Genomic DNA, 20,366 nt, shown 5'->3' with positions numbered 1-20,366 from the left:
TCCAGTTCCTCACAGTGATAACAATGTGATTTTTTTTACAAGACTCGTTTCACAAAGCTTTCACGTGCACACAGGCCTTTAAACCAGAATTTTTAGCTCATCGAGGAAAACTTTTTTATAATATTTTTAAAAATATTTTTTTATGTTCCAGAATAGAATTTCTGTTTGTTCCAAACAAAAGCAGAATTATCATGTTTCCAGTTTTAAGGTCCACCAAAGAATTGAAGTTCCTGAACCGGTTAGAACAAAAAAATAAAGTTCCCGAACCGGTTAATAATGTTCCATGTAAATATAAACAGGTATAAAGCGTTAGGCAGTTAATTTTGGCAATTAAAGCAATTAGTTTACAGACTGTAGTTACAGTAATTAGTACAACAGCACTGATCCAGTTACGGAACAGAAGATGGAGAATCAAAGGGAGATGGAGAAGTCACGGCAGCTTATGATGGAACAAAGTTTGCATGTGTCAGAGTGTCAGAGCTCACCGGGGAGTGAACACAGTGTTGCTCAGAACAAAGCAACTTGTGATTGGTCAAGAATAGAAAGAAAACACCGGGGGAAGTCCACCGGGGGGGAGACGAAATGCTACAAAGCGCTGGCAGTATGAGGACACACTGCACTGAAAATGACTGGCAGCCAATGAGTTAATGTCTAAATCAAACATTTTTTAAAGATTGGCAGACTGCAATGTTTACCTGTTAGGAATATTGGGAGACTGTCTTTTCCTTGACTGCTGTCATCACGCAGAGTGAATGACAGGAAGGGAAACAAGAGGTCAGATATTTTTTTCAAGAATGAAAAAAAAACCCCCCCAACATATTAAACTGTTTACAATTATTTTCTGTTCAAATTCTATTCTGGAACATTAAAAAATATAAAGTTTTTCGGTTTTGTTTTCGTTCCTGGCAAAATAACCAAGTTTCTGTTTTTCGTTTTCGTTCCATGAACCAGTTCAAAGCCCTGCATGCACAACCTCTTCAAGTGAAGCAGTTCGGTCTGCTGGTTTAGGAATCCTGTGGTGTGTCAGAGCAACAAAACAGTTGTGCCACTTTGGTTCTACTTGTTTTAAGTATGATTTCCTCTGCTGTTCTTTCTGGCAATTCCTTGGGAGGTTTCTCTGATAATGTTGACTTGCAAAGCACACACTTGCCGTCAGTTGTACATGTGCACTGATATCCATAGATTAATTGATTTGCGATGTTAATCACGACAAGTATAAATATGTAGAAATGAATGGAAAACTGAAAAAACATAAAATGGCTCCGACCCACAACATCCAATGAACTTCCAAACAGCGTCAAACAAATCTGCACAGGTGTCTGCACAAGTGATAAAAAAGGCACTGAAAACGTCTTCATTACACATTCAAATACCAAAATTTCCTCGCTCCACCCCTCACTTCATTAACCATTTGCATCCCGAATGATCTTAATGAATTTATTAATAGTATTAATAATAGTTAATAATAATCACAGCGGGTCTAAAATTTTAGTGAGACAATATTCAGAAATTATCTTCTAAAGGATATACAGTATATTTATAGGCTGATATTGTACTGTATTTACAAAGAGAAAAATGTGAAAACATGCAACAATGTACCATTGATTGTAATTTCAGGCACTGTACAGGTAGACACATCGGCTCTACCGGTACATGTCCAAACTAAAAGACTGTAATGCAAAAAACAGGATTGCTTGTATTTCATTGAGTTACTTGAAAGACTGATAATCTTCAGTCTCCTAGTCTCAAATTTTGTCTGTGACCCAAAATCATGACAACTCAAAGTGGAGCTTGGGAGGTAGAGTAACAGTCTAAACACCTGTCCCTGGTAGACAGGTGGCCAGGACAAGCATCTGAACTGATGTCATAACGGTTTCATATTTAATATTAGTCTCGTGCCAAACACCAAAAGGATTTTCTCAGTGCAAGCCACCTGGATGACTGTCAGGGGTGGACTACTACTCCTGGTCAAAACTTTAAAACTACAAGTGACTTCAAAATACGTTGAAATTTAAAACCTATGTTATATCCTCTCTACATTTTCACCTAGAAAATGAATTGGGACCATTGATCAAATGGTCACCTTCCTCTGTGCAAATACTGTTTATATTTTAATGCTATGAACATTTTCAGGCATGTGCATGAAACATTACACTGTAAATCATTAACATCTTTATGGTCAAATATTTTAGAAAGTTTTAATCACACATGAAATATGATCATACATGTTTGAATAATTGTGGCAATAAGATGAAATTTACAAGGGAATATAAAAAGCATGTCTTTGCATAGCTTAAAACACGGTAGATGCGAAGTCCACAAGCACAAACCAAGAAATTGTCCTCCAGAGTCTGATGAAGTTCTGTGTGTGATGACCTCAGTGTTGTTGGAACATTTAATGAGTTCCTTGGAGGTTGAATCACCCCAATAAAAAACTTTACACAGACTGACACAGATCACTTTCTGAGTCTTGGTGTGACCACAAACCATCTCTGAAAGTCAGGTACTGGTGTATGAATTATACTGAATTTGACGGCATATTAGTGATTATCTCAAACATTGTTAATGGATGTTAATGTAACATATATAACTCTTGGTGGGTTTGTAGAACTGCACAAATATAGGTATGTTTATTTTATGGTCATGTTTACAGTTTACATTCTAATAATGTGCGGTAATATCACTATTGTGTCTCTTATCTGCAAACATGAAACCCTTCATGAGCCTATGTACATTTTCATTGCTGCTCTGCTACTGAATTCTGCTTTGTCCAGTACTGTCATATACCCCAAGTTGTTCATTGACTTCCTATCTGAAAAACAGATCATATCTTATTCAGCCTGTTTCTTTCAGTTCTTTCTATATTATACTTCGTGGAGTTCAGAATTCTTTCTGTTGTCAGTCATGGCCTATGACAGGTATGTGTCTATATGTAAACCTCTACAATATCTGGCTATCATGAGAAAAACAACTGTGAGTGTTTTCCTGATGTTAGCTTGGTTCCTGCCTGCTTGTCAGATTTCTGTTGCTCTAGTTCTGAATGCTAATTTAAAACTCTGTAATTTCACTATTGATGGAATCTTTTGTAACAATTCAGCACACTATGTATACTGTGTGAGATCAAGAGCACTAGCTGTATATGGTATCTTTTTACTTGTAAGTGCAGGAATTCTCCCAGTGTTCTTCATAATATTTACATATATCAGGATCCTCCTGGAATGTTATCGAAGTAGTACAGAAGTCAGGACAAAAGCTGTAAAGACATGTTTACCCCACCTGTTGGTTTTAACCAGCTTTACATGTTTCTGTTCATATGATGTGATTATAGCTCGACTGGAAACTAATTTCACAAAAACTTTACGTTTGATAATGAGTCTGCAATCTGTTCTGTATCATCCTCTCTTCAATCCAATTATATTCGGAGTGAAAATGACAGAAATCTCTAAACACCTGAAGAGACTGTTCAAGCCGATCAAAGTAATACAAAAGCAACAACCATAATAGTAATGTTAGTAATAATAACAATAATTTATTTTGAAATAGCGTAGATATGTTGAAGCATGCATTTTCTGAGATATTGAATGGAAAGATGTTTTCATTCCATTGCAAAAGCCCTTCAGAGTACTTCATGCAATAAAAAAAATTATTGTGATAAAAGTTATTCCTACTATATATTTAACAGTAAGTGGGTGAATTTAATTTTGAATTTTGTTTAAGGCATTCTTACATATTCTTGTCTGGTTTAATTAGAAATGTCTGAGACAGCAAAACTGAAATATATTACTTTATATATACACTATATGTGTATATGTATATATTTACATATATTTTTTATATGTGGTATATATACATATGCTGTATGTTTACACACAGACACACACACACACACACACACACACACACACACACACACACACACACACACACACACACACACACACACACAGACACACACACACACACACAAATTTGTAAATAAAACTAAAACTAGACGACAATCGAAAAGGAGCCTAGTATTCCTCGTGGGCTCAATTCAATGCTCCAGTTCTGTTTAACATGTAGGAAATTTAAAAATTAAAATTTTAAAATCAGACAAAGATATGGGGCGGCAGTGGCTCAGTGGTGGAACAGGCGGTAGTGCGGGTCGTCCAATGATCTGAGATCAGTTGTTTGATTCCCGCTCCCGCCCAAAAAAACACTCGGAGGTGAGCTGACAGTGGGAGATGCTCATTTGGGGCGCACCAAGCAGGAGCTGCTCGCCACTCTACCTCCCTCTGCATGCGTAAAGGCCCCCTGTGTGTGTTTGTTCAGGACCTGTACACACTAACATGTGCATGTAATTGGATTAAGTAACTACAGTGTTCTCTTAATTTTCCTTTGCGGATTACTGAAGTATACAAAATAAAAAAATAAATAAAAATGGGCCAAGTGTTTAGTGATTCTGTAAACAAAAGGGGACTTTATTTATGCACATTTTCAGATACAAAATTCAGGTACTGAAACGTAGAAGGAAGGCAGAGGGGAACAGCAAGGCTGGCAGCAGGAAAGATGGTAAAAGGAAATGACATAACCATCTGCTATTGTTCATCAGGATCAATTGTCTCAAATCCATATATAGTTGAGGTATAAGGATAGAGTTAAATAAATCTGACAATGATAATGCAGTTTTTGTCCTGGTCGCGGAACACATGACCAGCTCTGTACTCTCAACAAGTGAGGGAAGAACGGAATGTGAGATTGATGGATGGATCGGTGCAGCGGCTGTAGTGATGGAGTTATTGTATAATTACACTGGATCTAAAATTATAGTAGGACAATATTCAGGAATTTTCTTCGAAAGAATATATATTTATAGGCCAATATTCTGTTCACACAAAAAAAAGTGTAATGACGCAAAAATGTACCATTGGTTCAAATTCCAGGTACTGTACTGGTAGACACATTGGCTCCAAAATGAGCAGTGCATGACCAGACTAAAAGACTGGCATGCAGAACACTGGATTGCTTGTATTTTATGGAGTTTTTGAGAGCCTGATAATCTTCAGTATCCAAATGTCAAGTTTTATTTTGTGACCCAAAATCATGACAACTCAAAGTGGAGCCTGGGAGGTAGAGGAACAGTCTGAACACTTGTCCCTGGTAACCAGGTGGCCATCTTGCTCAAACATGTTCCTGATCCCCAGGCAATAGCCCGGCAGACAGCTGGCCAGTACAAGCTTCCTAAATGATTTCATAGATGTTTCATTTTGTACTATTAGGCTGCGTTCAAACTTCACGCAAATCAGATTGCAATCACACTCCCTCTCATATCCGATTTTTTGGGCTAACTGTCCACACTGCTTTTATCAAGTGTCCAAATGGGATCTTGCTCTGTTCAAACTGGGCCACGTTATTGACCAATCTGACAGGCTGCCGTAGCAACGATGTTGGAGCAGAGGCGTCATTCGGCATGAGTAATATGTGATGTCATATAATTGCGATGGCAGCAACAAAAACTATGACGACACACATGGAGTTTGGTTACCTTAGCGTATTGGCGGTATCACTGTCTGGTAGAGGTTGAGACAATCTCACACACACCAGACATCGTCAACTTGTACTTCTATTTTTTACCGCTCGTAATGCGCAACGCTCTTCCTTCTGGAGCCCAGCTAATGCGTCGCGTAGACTGATGTCATGGTCAGTCAAAACCCATCGTGTTTGGCTCTGTCCAAATGAGATTTGAAAATACCACCCAAAAACCGTTTCAATTATCCCGCAAAAATCAGATTTCATGTGCTATGTGTTAACAATCCAAAAGAGACATCCGATTTCAATCTGGATGGGCTAAAAATCACCTGGATGACTGTCAGGGGTGGACTAATGCTCCTGGTCAAAACTTTAAAACTACCTGCGACTTCAAAATAAGTTGAAATTTAAAACATATGTGATACCTTTCTCTACATTTTCATCAAGAAAATAAATTGGGATCATTGATCAAATATCAACCTTTCTCTGTGCAAATGCTGCTTTTTAATGCTATGAACATTTAAGGCATGTGCATGAAACGTCACACTGTAAATCATTAATATCTTTATGGTCAAATATTTTAGAAGGTTTTAAAAATACATGAACTATGATAGTACATTCTTGAATAACTGTGGCAATAAGATAAAATTTACATGGGAATATAAAAAGCATATCTTTAAAATTTTGCATTGTTTAAAACATGGGAGATGAAAAGTCCACAAACACTGACCAAGAACTTGGCCTCCAGAGTCTGATGAAGTTTTGTCTGTGATTTCGTCAGTGTTGTTGGGACATTTAATGAGTTCCTTGGAGGTTGAATCAGACCAATAGAAACTTAACACAGACTGACACAGGACACTTTTCGAGGCTTAGTGTGATCACAAACCATCTCTGAAAGTCAGGTATCTGTGGTTGAATTATACTTAATGTGACGACATATTACTGAAAGTCTCAAACATTGTTAATGGATGTCAATGTAACATATTTGACTCTTGGCGGGTTTGTAGAACTACCCAAATATAGGTATGTTTATTTTATGGTCATGTTTACAGTTTACATTCTAATAATGTGTGGTAATATCACTATTGTGTCTCTTATCTGCCAACATGAAACCCTTCATGAGCCTATGTACATTTTCATTGCTGCTCTGCTACTGAATTCTGCTTTGTACAGCACTGTTATTTACCCAAAATTGTTCATTGACTTCTTATCTGAAAAACAGATAATATCTTATTCAGCCTGTTTATTTCAGTTTTTTCTATATTACACTTCATGGTGTTCAGAATTCTTTCTGTTGTCAGTCATGGCCTATGACAGGTATGTGTCTATATGTAAACCTCTACAATATCTGGCTATCATGAGAAAAAGAACTGTGAGTGTTTTCCTGGTGTTAGCTTGGTTCCTGCCTGCTTGTCAGATTTCTCTTGTTCTAGTACTGAATGCTAATTCAAAACTCTGTCATTTTACTATTGATGGAATCTTTTGTGACAATTCAGTGTACTCTCTCCACTGTGTGAGATCAAGAGCACTAGCTGTATATGGTATCTTTTTACTTGTAAGTTCAGGAATTCTCCCAGTGTTCTTCATACTATTTACATACATCAGGATCCTTCTGGTATGTTATCGAAGTAGCACAGAAGTAAGGACAAAAGCTGCACAGACATGTTTACCCCACCTGTTGGTTTTAATCAGCTTTACATGTTTTTGTTCATATGATGTGATTATAGCTCGACTGGAAAGTAATTTCACAAAAACTGTACATTTGATAATGAGTCTACAATCAGTTCTGTATCATCCTTTGTTCAATCCAATTATATACGGAGTGAAAGTTAAAGAAATCTCTAAACACCTGAAGAGACTGTTCTGTCAACACAAGCCTATCAAAGTAATACAAAAGCAACGACAATATTAATGTGATCAGTGATTAGGTATCACTTAGTTAGCGGAAGTTATCCTAAATGGGGTCTTGCCGTGTGTTGCCTTAGCAACAACGTCGGAGCAGAGGCATTGTTCAGTGTGTGTAATGTGCGAGGTCATATAATTGGAACGGCAGCAACAAAAACGACAAACATGGAGTTTTGTTACCTTAGCGTATTGGCAGTATCACTGTCTGGTAGAGGTGGAGAAACTCTCACACACAACAGACATTGTCAACTTGTTCTTCTATTTTTACCACTTGTAATGTGCGACACTCTTCCTTCTGGAGCCCAGCTAATGACTGATGTCATGGTCAATCAAAACTGATTGTCGTGTTTGGCTCTGTCCAGATGCAGTTTTAAACTACTTCCGGAAAATAGTTTCAATCCGTCCTATCAAAAAATCGGATGTCATATGCTATGTGACTGTTGAGAATCCAAAAGAGACATCCAAATTCAATCTGGATGAAAATCAGATTTTGGCTGCAAGTCTGAACACAGTGTTAGTTTCATGCCCAATACCAGAACGATTCTCTCAGTGCAAACCACCTGGATGACTGTCAGGGGTGGACTACTGCTCCCGGTCAGAACTTTAAAACTACCTGTGACTTCAAAATAAGTTGAAATTTAAAACACATGTTATACCCTCTTCACATTGTCATCTCCAAAATAAATTGTTATCATTGATTAAATATTGACCTTCCTCTGTGCAACTGTTGTTTCCATTTTAATGCTATGAAGACTGAAAACATGTGCATGAAACATTACACTGTAAATCATTAATATCAATCAATCAACTTTATATGTATAGCGCTTAATCACATGTGAAGACATTTAAAAGCGTTTCACAGATAGAAAGCCAACAGTGCCCTCCAGAGCAAGCATAAGCGACGGTGGCGGGGAAAAACTCCCTCATTGAGGAAGAAACTCCGGGCAGGACGCAGGCTCTGGAAGGCGGTCATCCGCCTTGACTTGTTGGTTGGAAAGAGAAATACACTGGGGACAGAGATAGGTCAAGTGAGAGAGAGAGCAAGAGCGAGAGCGAGAGCGAGAGAGAACTCTGGCAACAGAGGATTTTGCGCACTCAGTACTCACTGTGTACGTGTGACACATCGTGTCAATTTGTGATGACACGCTCCCCTTAGCTATCACTAACTGCAGGTGATCACGTCATGTTACATCGATTAGCCTACCTGTGCAACAGGGGATTTTGCGCACTCAGTAGTCGATTTATGCCTGTCATGATGGTACGTCATCTGATTGCTTTCTTAATATTTTAATTCATAGTAACTATGTTGGGCAAAAAAAGAAAGTGGTTGGATGAATATGTGCAAAGTGAATTTACATGTACTGTATAACGGAACGTGATGGGAGTCAGCGTTCTGCATGATTTGCAATGTCAAGTTGAGCAACTCTAGTCCAGCACTGGCAAAAATAAAGGAATACATCCTTAAGCTGCATGGAAAACAACAGAAACAGACTTTGCTGTGAAAATGACATAAGAGTAGCACTTGGCAAGGTGAAGCCACGCATATCTGAACTGGTCTCTCAATAACAACAGCAGAAGTCAAACTGATTTGCAGGTGGGTCATTTCATGTGAGATCATGCTCTGCCTTGGTTTTGTTCTTGGAAAAAGGTGACATTAATGTACAATTCATTAAATACACCAGTAAAATATATACTTATGTCTTAAATTTGAAAAAAACTAAACAAAATAATTTTTACTAAAGAAGGGTTCGGTGAGTGAGCATATGAAACTGGCAGGGTTCGGTACCTCCAACAAGGTCAAGAACCACTGCTCTAGACCGTATCTCATCTACTATAGAAGAGTTAACGAATGAAGTTAAACCAATGCGGGACGCCATGGAAGAAATAGGGAATGAGGTGAAGCAAATAGGGGAAGATTTGGAAGAAAAAAAACAGCGCATTGTTATCTTGAAACAGTGACAACAACAAAAATGGATGATTTGAGCAAAGCATTCGCATAAATGATGTGATCATCAATGACATAAAAACCAAGCTGTGTAATAATGCACATGCTGTGGCCAAGGGAAGTGGAGAGGGAACTGAATACAATGCGGACACTGAGACAGTGGAGCAACAGGTGATTTCTCAACTCAGACATCTGGAGATAAGTATAGAAATGGACCAGATTGACACATGTTATTCATTGCCAGCTGGGGGTAGGAGAACACCTGCAGTGTTAATAAAATTCTACAACCGTATGCACATCATTGCTCTTCTAAAACAAGGCTTCAAACTGAACGGCAACAATGTTCACATTAATGAGAATCTCACAAAAAGAATGCTGATTGTGTCAAAAAGGCTCGTTGACTGAAGAAGAATGGGTTGATTAAACAAAACCTGGATGAACAAAGTATGGAAGAATTGGCGAAATTCGACCAATAAGGTATGGCCAAAAATAGAACCTCTAACTACAGCACAGCAGAAAATCGCTATCACTGCCCAATCTGAAGAAATGAATGATCTAATACAGAGAACTGCTGAGCGAAATAGTTTCGAGTTGATAAATTTGTGGATTATGCCTTGACTGAACGAAATGGTATTATTGACCCTGACAACTTCTACAATAACAAAATGGACAAGAGTTGTTACTATACCAACGATCAGTACAAGAGTCACTTCAATAGTAGGAGCCTCTGCACCAATTTTGGACAAATTAAAGATTACATAGAATGGTTGAAAAACCATTCAACGTCATCGCTGCATCAGAAACACGGATTAATGAAGCAAAGTCATGGATTTCTGCTTGGAGAGATAGCATTAAGTTTGAGCCTTTATGAGCATGTTGATGTCTGTTGATAATATAATGGAATGTTGAACTGATGGATTGTGTGTGACAATGCTGTGTGACAACATCTGCTGAATTCTTGGATAAACACTGTATGTCTGCTGTGGGAGGCTAATGTGATCATTATATTCTCGCAAGGTCAACTTCTTGTTTTGACCATCTATAATGTTAACAAACCTTGCTGTTCCTCGAAAGAATGTAAACATGGTTATGGTCTAGGTTATATCTTGGACAAGGGGTAATATCAGGAACTGCAGAAAATTAATGTAACGATGTTATGATTACACCGATAAGGGAATAGACGGTGTGCTACAATTAGAGTCAAAATTCCTTTCATAAACTGGCTAGAAACATTTACTGTCTGAGTTGGTGGACAACATATTTTAATGAGAGAGGTGTTTGTTGATTCTGGGGAAGGGGATTTCACAAACCTAATGGCTTCTACCCGTCAGCCCTTTTTTTCAGATGTTGATGTGATGTGATGAAAATGATGAGATGATGGTGTGAAGTCTGTTGTAAAAACATGTACAAAACAAAATAAAAATTATTAATGTATACCTCTAGTAAAAGAATGAGAAACTGGAAATTAGCCCTGATTTAATATTGGACCCTGGAGTTGCTTTTACAGTTAACCCTTACAGCCCTATGATCACGCCAGCGTGATCAGATCACACGATGTTATTAAAATCATTCTTTACAAATAAAGTCTGTCACATGGAATGCTGTGCGCATGTTTATATGACAGTATAGATGTGAAACTGTCTTTCGGTTTTTATTTGGAGCCGATTGACCCCGGAAAACCGGAGATATGATCGTTTACATTTGATCTAAGACAAGCGGGTCAAACGGCTCCTTATAGTCAGACGGCAGGCGCCGTGTAGTAGCCATCATACAAGCGGTGATGTGTGTATTCACGTGATGTAAACATGTTTAGTGATTTGTGCATCTTGTCATGTGATGCAAACATGTACCGTGATTGGTGCATTTTGTCATGTGACACAAACATCTATGTGACACAAACAACTATGCCCACGATTTACGCATTTTTATGCAAGGCGCCGTCCACCCCACAAGATGCTCATTGGGGCACGATTTCCTCATACGACCCATCACTCCGCCTCCCCTACACCTCTATATTGTACTACAAATTGCATGCCTACAGGCATTAACACATATATATGTACATGTGAGTGTAAAGGGGATTTCCTCCATCTGAGGGATGAATAAAGTGTGAATTCTTCTTATTTTTATTAAAATCCACAATGCCTTTGGTAACATTTGTTTGCAATTTGCTCCGTTATTATAACTTTGCTAAAAAGCTCTATGCTTTTCATTGTGGCTCTTCACGTTACAATTTTTAATTAATGTTACGTGTTCGGAGCATTTTTTAAATTTTTTTTCAATTTTATATACTGGTTTGATCCCCAAAGGGAAATTAAGAATGCCCACTCTAGCTAATGATTCAAATGCGAGTGAGTACAGGCCCCTGTATCACACACACACACACACACACACACACAAGGGGGCCTGTGGGCATGCAGGGGAGGTAGGGTGGCAGGCAGCTCCTTCTTGGTGCGCCTCAAATGAGCAATTTGTAAAGGGGATGGCACCTTGCTCAAGGGTGCCTTGGCAGTGCTCCAGAGGTGATCTGACGCCTCCCACTGTCAGCTCACCTCTGGGTATTTTGTTTGTGGCGGGAGTGGGAATCGAACCGCTGATCTTAAATCATAGGATGACCCGCTCTACCGCTTGCTTTACCACTGAGCCACTGCCGCCCCAAGCATATGAGGCACGATGGTTTTGAACTGCCTGACGGAAGAATAAAAATAAATTTCGTCCACTCATGGTTAACCAGCAGTTTTCCTCATTAACCTCTCTTTGTTTGGAGCTATGCTGTTTTCACTGTCTCCCTTCCTCTATTCTCCGCTGTAGTGGTAAACTTACAGTAGTAGCGGCAATGGGCCGTCTCACTTCCAGGTGCGCTGACAGAGCACGTAGAACGATCTGATTGGATGAACTGAGTGGAGCTATTACAGTGTTAACTGGAAGAGCAGCGCTCACCGTCTGTAGCCGCAACCATCAGAAAAAATGCTCCAAGAAAATCTACTCTCGTGGAGTGGTCACGGGTCCGGACAGAACCATCACAGTCCGGATCTGCCATTTGGTGACTCCTGATACCAGCTTTATGTACCCCTCTATTAGCATCCTACCTTCCTCCTGGTAGGATGTACCACTCCACGTTTCCCACAGGCCCATCTTTGCCTTTACGTCCATCTTTCATTACTTCTGTTACTGTGAACCTCAGCTACCAAGTGTTTCTTCTCTCTGGACAGGCACTACTTTGAGTCAAACCACAACTTACTGTATTAATTCACTCCAAAAAAAATTACAAAAGATTTTAAAATGAACAACTCTATATTCACATCACCCCTTGTATCCCCTGCCCATTGTATAAGTTTGATTACAACTCAATTGTCTCTCAATATTAAATTTGCACTATTTGAGCATTCAGTGCTCTGTAAATTTTAGTACATAGCCTTACTTTATTTCTATTTTACATTTACCTATCTATATTAGCAATTTATAGTTAGTGTCAAGAACATACAACTGAAAATGCTTGTGGTTTTTATTGAAATACTTTTTTTTCCAATTTGAATTCCTTGATATTTGTGTATTTTTTGGCTCATCATGTTAATGAAGTAGGAGAATAAAAAAGATACCAATAAAAAAAGATACCAAACATGGGTATATTAAACATTATTTATGTGGTATACAGAGACAAACTCAAAAGTATAATAAAAAAAAACCGGCCAAAATGCATTCAAAGCCCAGTAATGTTAAGACAAGGGAGATGGAAAGTCCACAAACACTGACCAAGAACTTGGCTTCCGGAGTCTGATGAAGTTTTGTGTGTGATGTCATCAGTGTTGTTGGAACATTTAATGAGTTCCTTGGAGGTTGAATCAAACCAATAAAAACTTTACACAGACTTACGCAGGACACTTTCTCTGTCTTGGTATAATCACAAACCATCTCTGAAAGTCAGGTACCTGTGGTATGAATTATACTGTGATAGCATATTACTGAATGTCTCAAACATTGTTAATGGATGTCAATGTAACATATTTAACTCTTGGTGGGTTTGTGGAAGTCAAAAAATTTGGATATATTTATTTTATGATCATGTTTACAGTTTACATACTAATAATGTGTGGTAATATCACTATTGTGTCTCTTATCTGCAAACATGAAACCCTTCATGAGCCTATGTATATTTTCATTGCTGCTCTGCTACTGAATTCCGCTCTGTACAGCACTGTCATATACCCCAAGTTGTTCATTGACTTCTTATCTGGAAAACAGATCATATCCTATTCAGCCTGTTTCTTTCAGCTGTTTCTTTATTACACTTCGTGGAGTTCAGAATTCTTTCTGTTGTCAGTCATGGCCTACGACAGGTATGTTTCTATATGTAAACCTCTACAATATCTGACTATAATGAGAAAAACAACTGTGAGTGTTTTCTTGGTGTTAGCTTGGTTCCTGCCTGCTTGTCAGATTTCTCTTGCTCTAGTACTGAATGCTAGTTCAAAACTCTGTAATTTCACTATTGATGGAATCTTTTGTAACAATTCAGTGTACTCTGTATACTGTGTGAGATCAAGAGCACTAGCTATATATGGTATTTTTGGACTGGTAAGCACAGGGATTCTCTCCTTATTCTTCATACTATTTACGTACATCAGCATCCTTCTGGTATGTTATCGAAGTAGCACAGAAGTCAGAACAAAAGCTGCACAGACATGTTTACCCCACCTGTTGGTTTTAATCAGCTTTACATGTTTGTGCTCATATGATGTGATTATAGCTCGAATAGAAACTAATTTCACAAAAACTGTACGTATGATAATGAGTCTGCAATCAGTTCTTTATCATCCTTTGTTCAATCCAATTATATACGGAGTGAAAATGAAAGAAATCTCTAAACACCTGAAGAGACTGTTCTGTCAACACAAGCTAATCTAATGTGTTCGGTGATATTAATACCTACGGTAATAGCGATGTCAGTAATAATGCTTTACAGTCATCTACTTAAAAATAAATTGGACTTCTAATACAAATGTAGTAATATTGCATATATATGACCTGTCTGAATTTATTGACCGTAGGTAAGAATTTCCCCCATGTCTACAGTATTTGTTGTAATCAACATTATTATGTTCATAAAAGATGACCAATTAATTTCCTTTTTTACCCTGGTGGCTATTGTGGCCATTTTTTTTGGTACCTTTGATTTTAGTCCCTATATAACACATAAATTATTAACATTTCTATGCTTGGTGTCTTTTACTTCAGCACAACTTCATCTATATGAAGATATAGTTGTTTTTTTTCTATAACCTAGTTCATTTACATTTTGGGCCAAAACATAGTACAATCAAATTTAAATTTAAAAAAAGCTGGGATAGGCTGGAGCCTACTGAGGGCATGACGTGGGGAAAACTCTGGGTGCGACACCAGTACACCGCAGAGCCACACAGAGGCACAGACAACCACTCACACACACACTAACACACTACGTGCAATTTGGGACTGGCCAATTAACCTGAAGCGCATGTTTTTGGAGGTGGGAGGAAGCAAGAGAACCCAGACAGAACCCACACAGATACGGGGAGAACATGCAAACTCCGCACAGAGCATGTCAATGACCGTCAATACACAAAAGCTAAACTAGTTTTGACTACAAAATGGCGACTGTATGGACAGAAATACAGCGCCTGTCAACTGATTGCACGTGTAGAAGTGGGCATTTAAACCTACTTTCGACTATCAAATGTAAACAATCATATCTCCGGTTTAACATGGTTGATCAGCTCCAAATAAAAACGGCGAGAGTTTCACACCTACATAAAGATGACATCACACTGAACCAGCATGGCTACCACAGCATCCTGCAGCGACATGCCATCCCATCTGAATTGCGTTTAGTTGGACCATCATGAATTTTTCAACAGGACACTGAACCTAAACACACCTCCATGATGTGTGAGAGCTATTTGCCCAAGAAGAAGAGTGATGGAGTGCTGCTGCAGATGACCTGGCTTTCACAGTCACCGGATATGAACCCAATCGAGACAGTTTGGGATGAACTTCCCACATTCTTATGCTTAAAGCACTTTTGCGTCTTAGATAAGTCCGAGACTCACGGAACGTGGCGGACTTCCAGATGCTGTCAGCCAATAGAATGCGTGTATGGTATCACTTGACTGTCATCCAAAAATCTGCGATGAGGTGAAGTCTCGAGCATCAATGCATGAGTGCGCAAGGGGCTCAATGTATAAAACACATTTTCAGTTATGTCCCCCTTTTTTGTTAAGTACCTAACCTCACATGTGTTCATTCATAGTTTTGATGCCTTCAGTGACAAAATGGAAAATGACAAAATCTAAAATGGAAATGCTCATGAAAATTAAGAATACGTATTGAATGAGTAGGTGTGTACAAACTTTTACTGTTTGGACACACCTACTCACACCTCCCTACTGTATTTGTACTTCGTAAAATGTATCTAGTGACACATGCATACCAACAAAGGGACTTACGTTCCTCTTCAGCCTCCTCCCTACGTTTTCACCTCCCAATGGCATACACACTCCTTCACTATTTGTGCTGGGGTGGTGGCGCCAGGAAAAGGGACACGGAACCCCCGAACAGACTCATCTACAGAGCGGCTCATGGTCAACTAGGTCAGCAGCAGATGAATACGGGGGAGAAGATAGTGGTGGAACCTGGGTACAATTTGGATGATGACGTGTCCTTAACGCCATGATGGATCGCTGGACACTATACTGTACACATTGTTGCATGTAAAATTCTGGCTACCAACCCATGCACCAACCAATGTATGTATCTACCTAAAGCATATCTACCAACATGCCTACCTGCTAGCCTGCATGTCTCTGTAACCAAAGTCATTTTAATCTATCCCAGCATTTTAAAAAAGCCCCTAGGCCCGTAAATTATGAATTAAAACATTCTTATCAACAAATAGACATGCAGATTTTACCTGTGCATAACGAATATACTGTATATATATATACGTGATGTAAAAAATGATCAAGTATGAAAAGAATCGCAAAAGTCACAAGCACAGGTGCACTACATCCATACTCCGCGGAAGAGACTCAGTCTCAGCTGACTTGTATCTCGGATTTTGCTCATACGATGAAGAAAATCATGGACAGCGTGACCGCTTGTATCTCAAATAAATCACATGTAGAATAGCTTGTATCTCGAGATTTTACTGTACTTCTCTATCAGCTTTCACACCAATGCACCTACCTTTCTTGCTGTCTGCACTTACCAGCATATTAACCAGCATATTAATTCTGCAATACTACATTATCTTACAATGTACCAACTGCACCAACTAACCTACCCAACTATCAGTCTACACATTTTTCAGTGTATCTACCAACCAGGGTCTGAAATTAACTTATTGGCTCACCAGTCAAATCAACTGGTAGATGAAAAAATCCACCGTATTATTTACCAGTCAAAATAATAGATCTTTTTTTTCTGTTCCATGTACAGTAACTTCCTATAAATTTGTTGAAATACAGTATTTTGCTGAACACAAACATAAGCAACAGTCCTGAAACAAAATTATTTTTTAATATTGATGAATTGCCTGCAAATTCAAGACTGAGTACAAGAACAGGAGTAGGAATAGGAGTAGGAATCTCCCTGAGATATTTCAATAAGCTCACTTGAAAAACCTCACACTGCCACTTTTTAACTCCACCCACTACCTGTCAATCAACCATCCAACCAATCACGGCACCCAACCACTAACTGTGCATCTGCCATAAGGAATCACGCGAACAATATGGCGTAAGGCATTGGGAAGCGAAGTTTTTGTTGCGGTTACATCTTTCGCCCACGCAACAACGCAGATATCCATGGACAAAAACGCTGGCCAAAGTGAAATTTTTTGTGTCTACATGTACACATAGAATGGACGGAGTTAAAACCGGCTATTTTCTGACGTATTAACAGCTCTATGTTTAAGACGCATTGATAAACAAGCTGACAGTTGGATATTTGTTCATCTGTTTCTTTCTTTACGAGTCATAAAATTTATATATTTATTAATTCATTCACCCAGAATTGTCGTTGCCAAAGACACCGACACGAGTTCTGGGTCAGACTGTGATGCACTGCCTGGTGGTGGGAGAACTCTGATAGGTGTGCTTGGTTTATAATACCAATACATTTGTTGTCATATGTTTGGTATGAAGTATGATATTATTGTTTTATCGTGACATTTCCACGGGTTCCCGCTAGTTCGCCTAGAATTAAAAGGTAGATGAAAAGAGACAAACCTACAATCACAGCAGGTAACGGGTCCCTGACCAGAACACTAGGTTCTTCATTAAGAAATCTATGTCCTCCTCATCTGACTCCACACTCTCAAACCCAGAGAGTCATCACCCTCTTCTACTCACTGTTCATGTAGTCTGGTCTCCTGGTCCTGACGGAACCCTGGTGCCACAATTCCGCGTTTTTTGTCAACACATACTGCCTGAAATCTGGACAGGCTCCAACTACCGACATACAGGTTATGGCACTAATTCCACTAGATTAATATTCCTTCCATAGGTGCATGTTCACAGTTCATTTATTTATTTCCATTCTCTCATTGTGGACTTGAAGTGCAGCAGATGCTGTTGCCTGGGAACGACCAGCATTCCTGCACAGTGTACTCTAAGAGGAAAAGTGATTCTTAAAAATGTGATAGAGAGCATACATGTGACATAGAGTTATATACACAAAGTAAATAGACAGATTTGAGGAAAAAACACGTATTTACCTGCTAAAAATCCAGAAATGGAAAGTCAACATTAATAGTTGTAAAAAAATATTACGCTGTGAAAGACCTCCATTGCTGACGTCTTGTCATGAGGGTTCAGGTTCATTGGTTGTGAAGCTCTGAAGTTAAAGGCAGTCAACAGAAATGAAATCACATGACTTAACATGTCATCAGATGAACCCGTGCTTCAGAAATGACTCAGGAGAATTTTAACAGAAAAGCCTGTGGGAAGGATACAGGACGTCACACACTCAGCAGTCCAGACATTTAACACCTTCTGGAAAATGTTTTTTAGCAATGGACGCATAAAGGCAGATATGACATAAGTTATTATCTGGTATTCATCCGGGGTATTCATCAGTCATTGTATAGATCACACAGAGCTGGTGAGTCCCAGCTCAACCAACTCTGGTGAAGCAAGCGGACGTGAAATTGTTTGTTTTGGTAATACAAATATTACAGGAGTGTGTCAGTGAACATTGATCATCACCAGAGGTGCTGCAGTCACTTCATCCATGTCCAGAGTGGACATGTTGGATTAGAGTATTCACCATTTAATAGCTTGTAGCCTTTTACCTGTGCAGGTACACTAACCTCCTAGCAATGTCCAAATCACAGCAACCGGAGCCACAGGGTTAACAGAAAAGGTAGCAAGGATATAAACACATTCATTTTCACATACTCTACTGACATTTATGAAGCCCTGGTGTTCATATACTGCCAAAGTGACATTTTAGTTTTAAGAACTAAAAAAGGGAATCGGGTGTGGCAGAACACAAGTAAAATAAACCCAAACTAGACCCTGGAGAAGCTAACAATCCAGATAAACCGATAAATCAAATGAAGCAGACTAAACACAGCAAAGTTTCCTAGATGTTATTAGCATTAGCAACACTCAATGACACGTCACTAACGAACAAGTTGACGTCAGAACCTGAACCACTCATTTGTGGACTTCAGAACTTCCTTCACGGAGTTCTGCTGAATGAATGTGTGCACATTTAATTTGTGCTTTAAGTGTGCATTCTTAATTTCCCTTTGGGGATCATAAAAGTATATAAAATTTAATAAAACTAAGTTAAAAATTAAATTAATTTAAATTAACTACAAAAATTTAAACCATGTTCTTCTTTACCTGTCAGTAAAATCTGTACAATGTTTGTAAAATATTGCAGCTCAGGCAGCAGTTTCGAGGTTAGCTAGGAAGACAAATGCTCAATTAGCTGCTAGCAACTAGCTAGACAGCGGGTGTAGCGCGGTAACATTAAGCTAGCTCTACCGGTACCGACTGACAGCCTGTCCCCGCCTCCACCGTCCCGTCAGCAGCTCACCGATGAAACTGGGCTCCAGCGTCCCGAACGCGTCGCAGTCTTTCAGCGGACACACACGCATCATTAACGGATCCTCCATCGTGACGGTACCTTCACCGGAGTTACGCCACAAACATTAATTAAACCCGAAGAAAGTCGCTCGTGAGGGATGATGCCTTCAAGGACATCAAGCCGGGTCCGTATTTATCACGATCGACACTCGCAGACTGGACACTGCGCTCATGTGGGAAGTTTGTGGTTGATGACATAATAACTGCTGAATATTCAAACCAGATGTTTTAAAAATTAAAATAAACCCACTTTATTGATTTTTTTATCAAGACCAAATATTATTCATAGCGACATCTAGACAAAAAAAAGGCACAATTTCTGTAGCTGCATATTACCATTATCATTTTGCATTAGGACTGAAGACTACAGGCATATCAGATTTCCGTCCATATCCGATTTTTAAGGATGACCATCCACACTGTTTTTAGCAAGCCTCCAAATGCAATCTGGCTCTATTCAGATTGGGCCACATTATCTGCCAATCTGACAGGTTGCCGTAGCAACGACGTCGGGGCGGAGTCCTATTTCATTGCATGTAATGTGCGAGGTCATGTAATTGAAACGTCGTCAACAACAATAACAAACAACAACGAATGTGAGGTTTTGTTACCTCAGGGTATTGGCGATATCACTGTCCGGTAGAGGTGGAGAAAATACTCCCACACACACCAGACATCGTCAATTTCTTCTTCCGTGTTTTACCGCTCCGTAATGCAGGCCTCTCTTCTAGCGCCTCCTTCTCGCGTCGCAAATATGACGCCGTGGTCCGCCATATCTGATCGGAGTGTTGGGAGCTGTTTAGATGGCAGACGCCTCTGATGGACCGATGGACCAATTTAGATGGACCAATTTATTTGCCTTGATAACATTATAA

At 39.1% G+C, this 20,366-nt stretch overlaps 3 protein-coding genes across 3 annotated transcripts; all 3 read left to right on the top strand.

Moving 5' to 3' along the window:
• Positions 1-2,562: 2,562 nt before the first annotated feature.
• LOC137605536 (olfactory receptor 4E1-like) lies at positions 2,563-3,501 on the top strand. Its single transcript, XM_068330286.1, has one exon. The coding sequence runs from the start codon at positions 2,566-2,568 to the stop codon at positions 3,499-3,501; it is 936 nt and encodes a 311-aa protein (XP_068186387.1). The 5' UTR covers positions 2,563-2,565.
• A 2,968-nt stretch (positions 3,502-6,469) lies between these two features.
• Positions 6,470-7,420, top strand: LOC137605534 (olfactory receptor 11A1-like). Its single transcript, XM_068330281.1, has one exon. It carries the CDS (start codon positions 6,473-6,475, stop codon positions 7,418-7,420), a length of 948 nt encoding a protein of 315 aa, XP_068186382.1. The 5' UTR covers positions 6,470-6,472.
• Positions 7,421-13,339: 5,919 nt separating this feature from the next.
• Positions 13,340-14,263, top strand: LOC137605174 (olfactory receptor 4S2-like). The gene has a single exon (XM_068329637.1). It carries the CDS (start codon positions 13,343-13,345, stop codon positions 14,261-14,263), a length of 921 nt encoding a protein of 306 aa, XP_068185738.1. The 5' UTR covers positions 13,340-13,342.
• The last annotated feature ends 6,103 nt before the right edge of the window (positions 14,264-20,366 follow it).

The sequence above is a fragment of the Antennarius striatus genome, chromosome 12 (genome assembly GCF_040054535.1).
Source record: "Antennarius striatus isolate MH-2024 chromosome 12, ASM4005453v1, whole genome shotgun sequence".
NCBI classification, from domain to species: domain Eukaryota; kingdom Metazoa; phylum Chordata; class Actinopteri; order Lophiiformes; family Antennariidae; genus Antennarius; species Antennarius striatus.
This window is presented reverse-complemented; position numbering and strand designations above follow the sequence as displayed.

Bases quoted from the DNA above. Each gene is read 5' to 3' on its own strand.
- LOC137605174 (XM_068329637.1), top strand. From the start codon at position 13,343: ATGGATGTCAATGTAACATATTTAACTCTTGGTGGGTTTGTGGAAGTC.
- LOC137605536 (XM_068330286.1), top strand. From the start codon at position 2,566: ATGGATGTTAATGTAACATATATAACTCTTGGTGGGTTTGTAGAACTG.
- LOC137605534 (XM_068330281.1), top strand. From the start codon at position 6,473: ATGGATGTCAATGTAACATATTTGACTCTTGGCGGGTTTGTAGAACTA.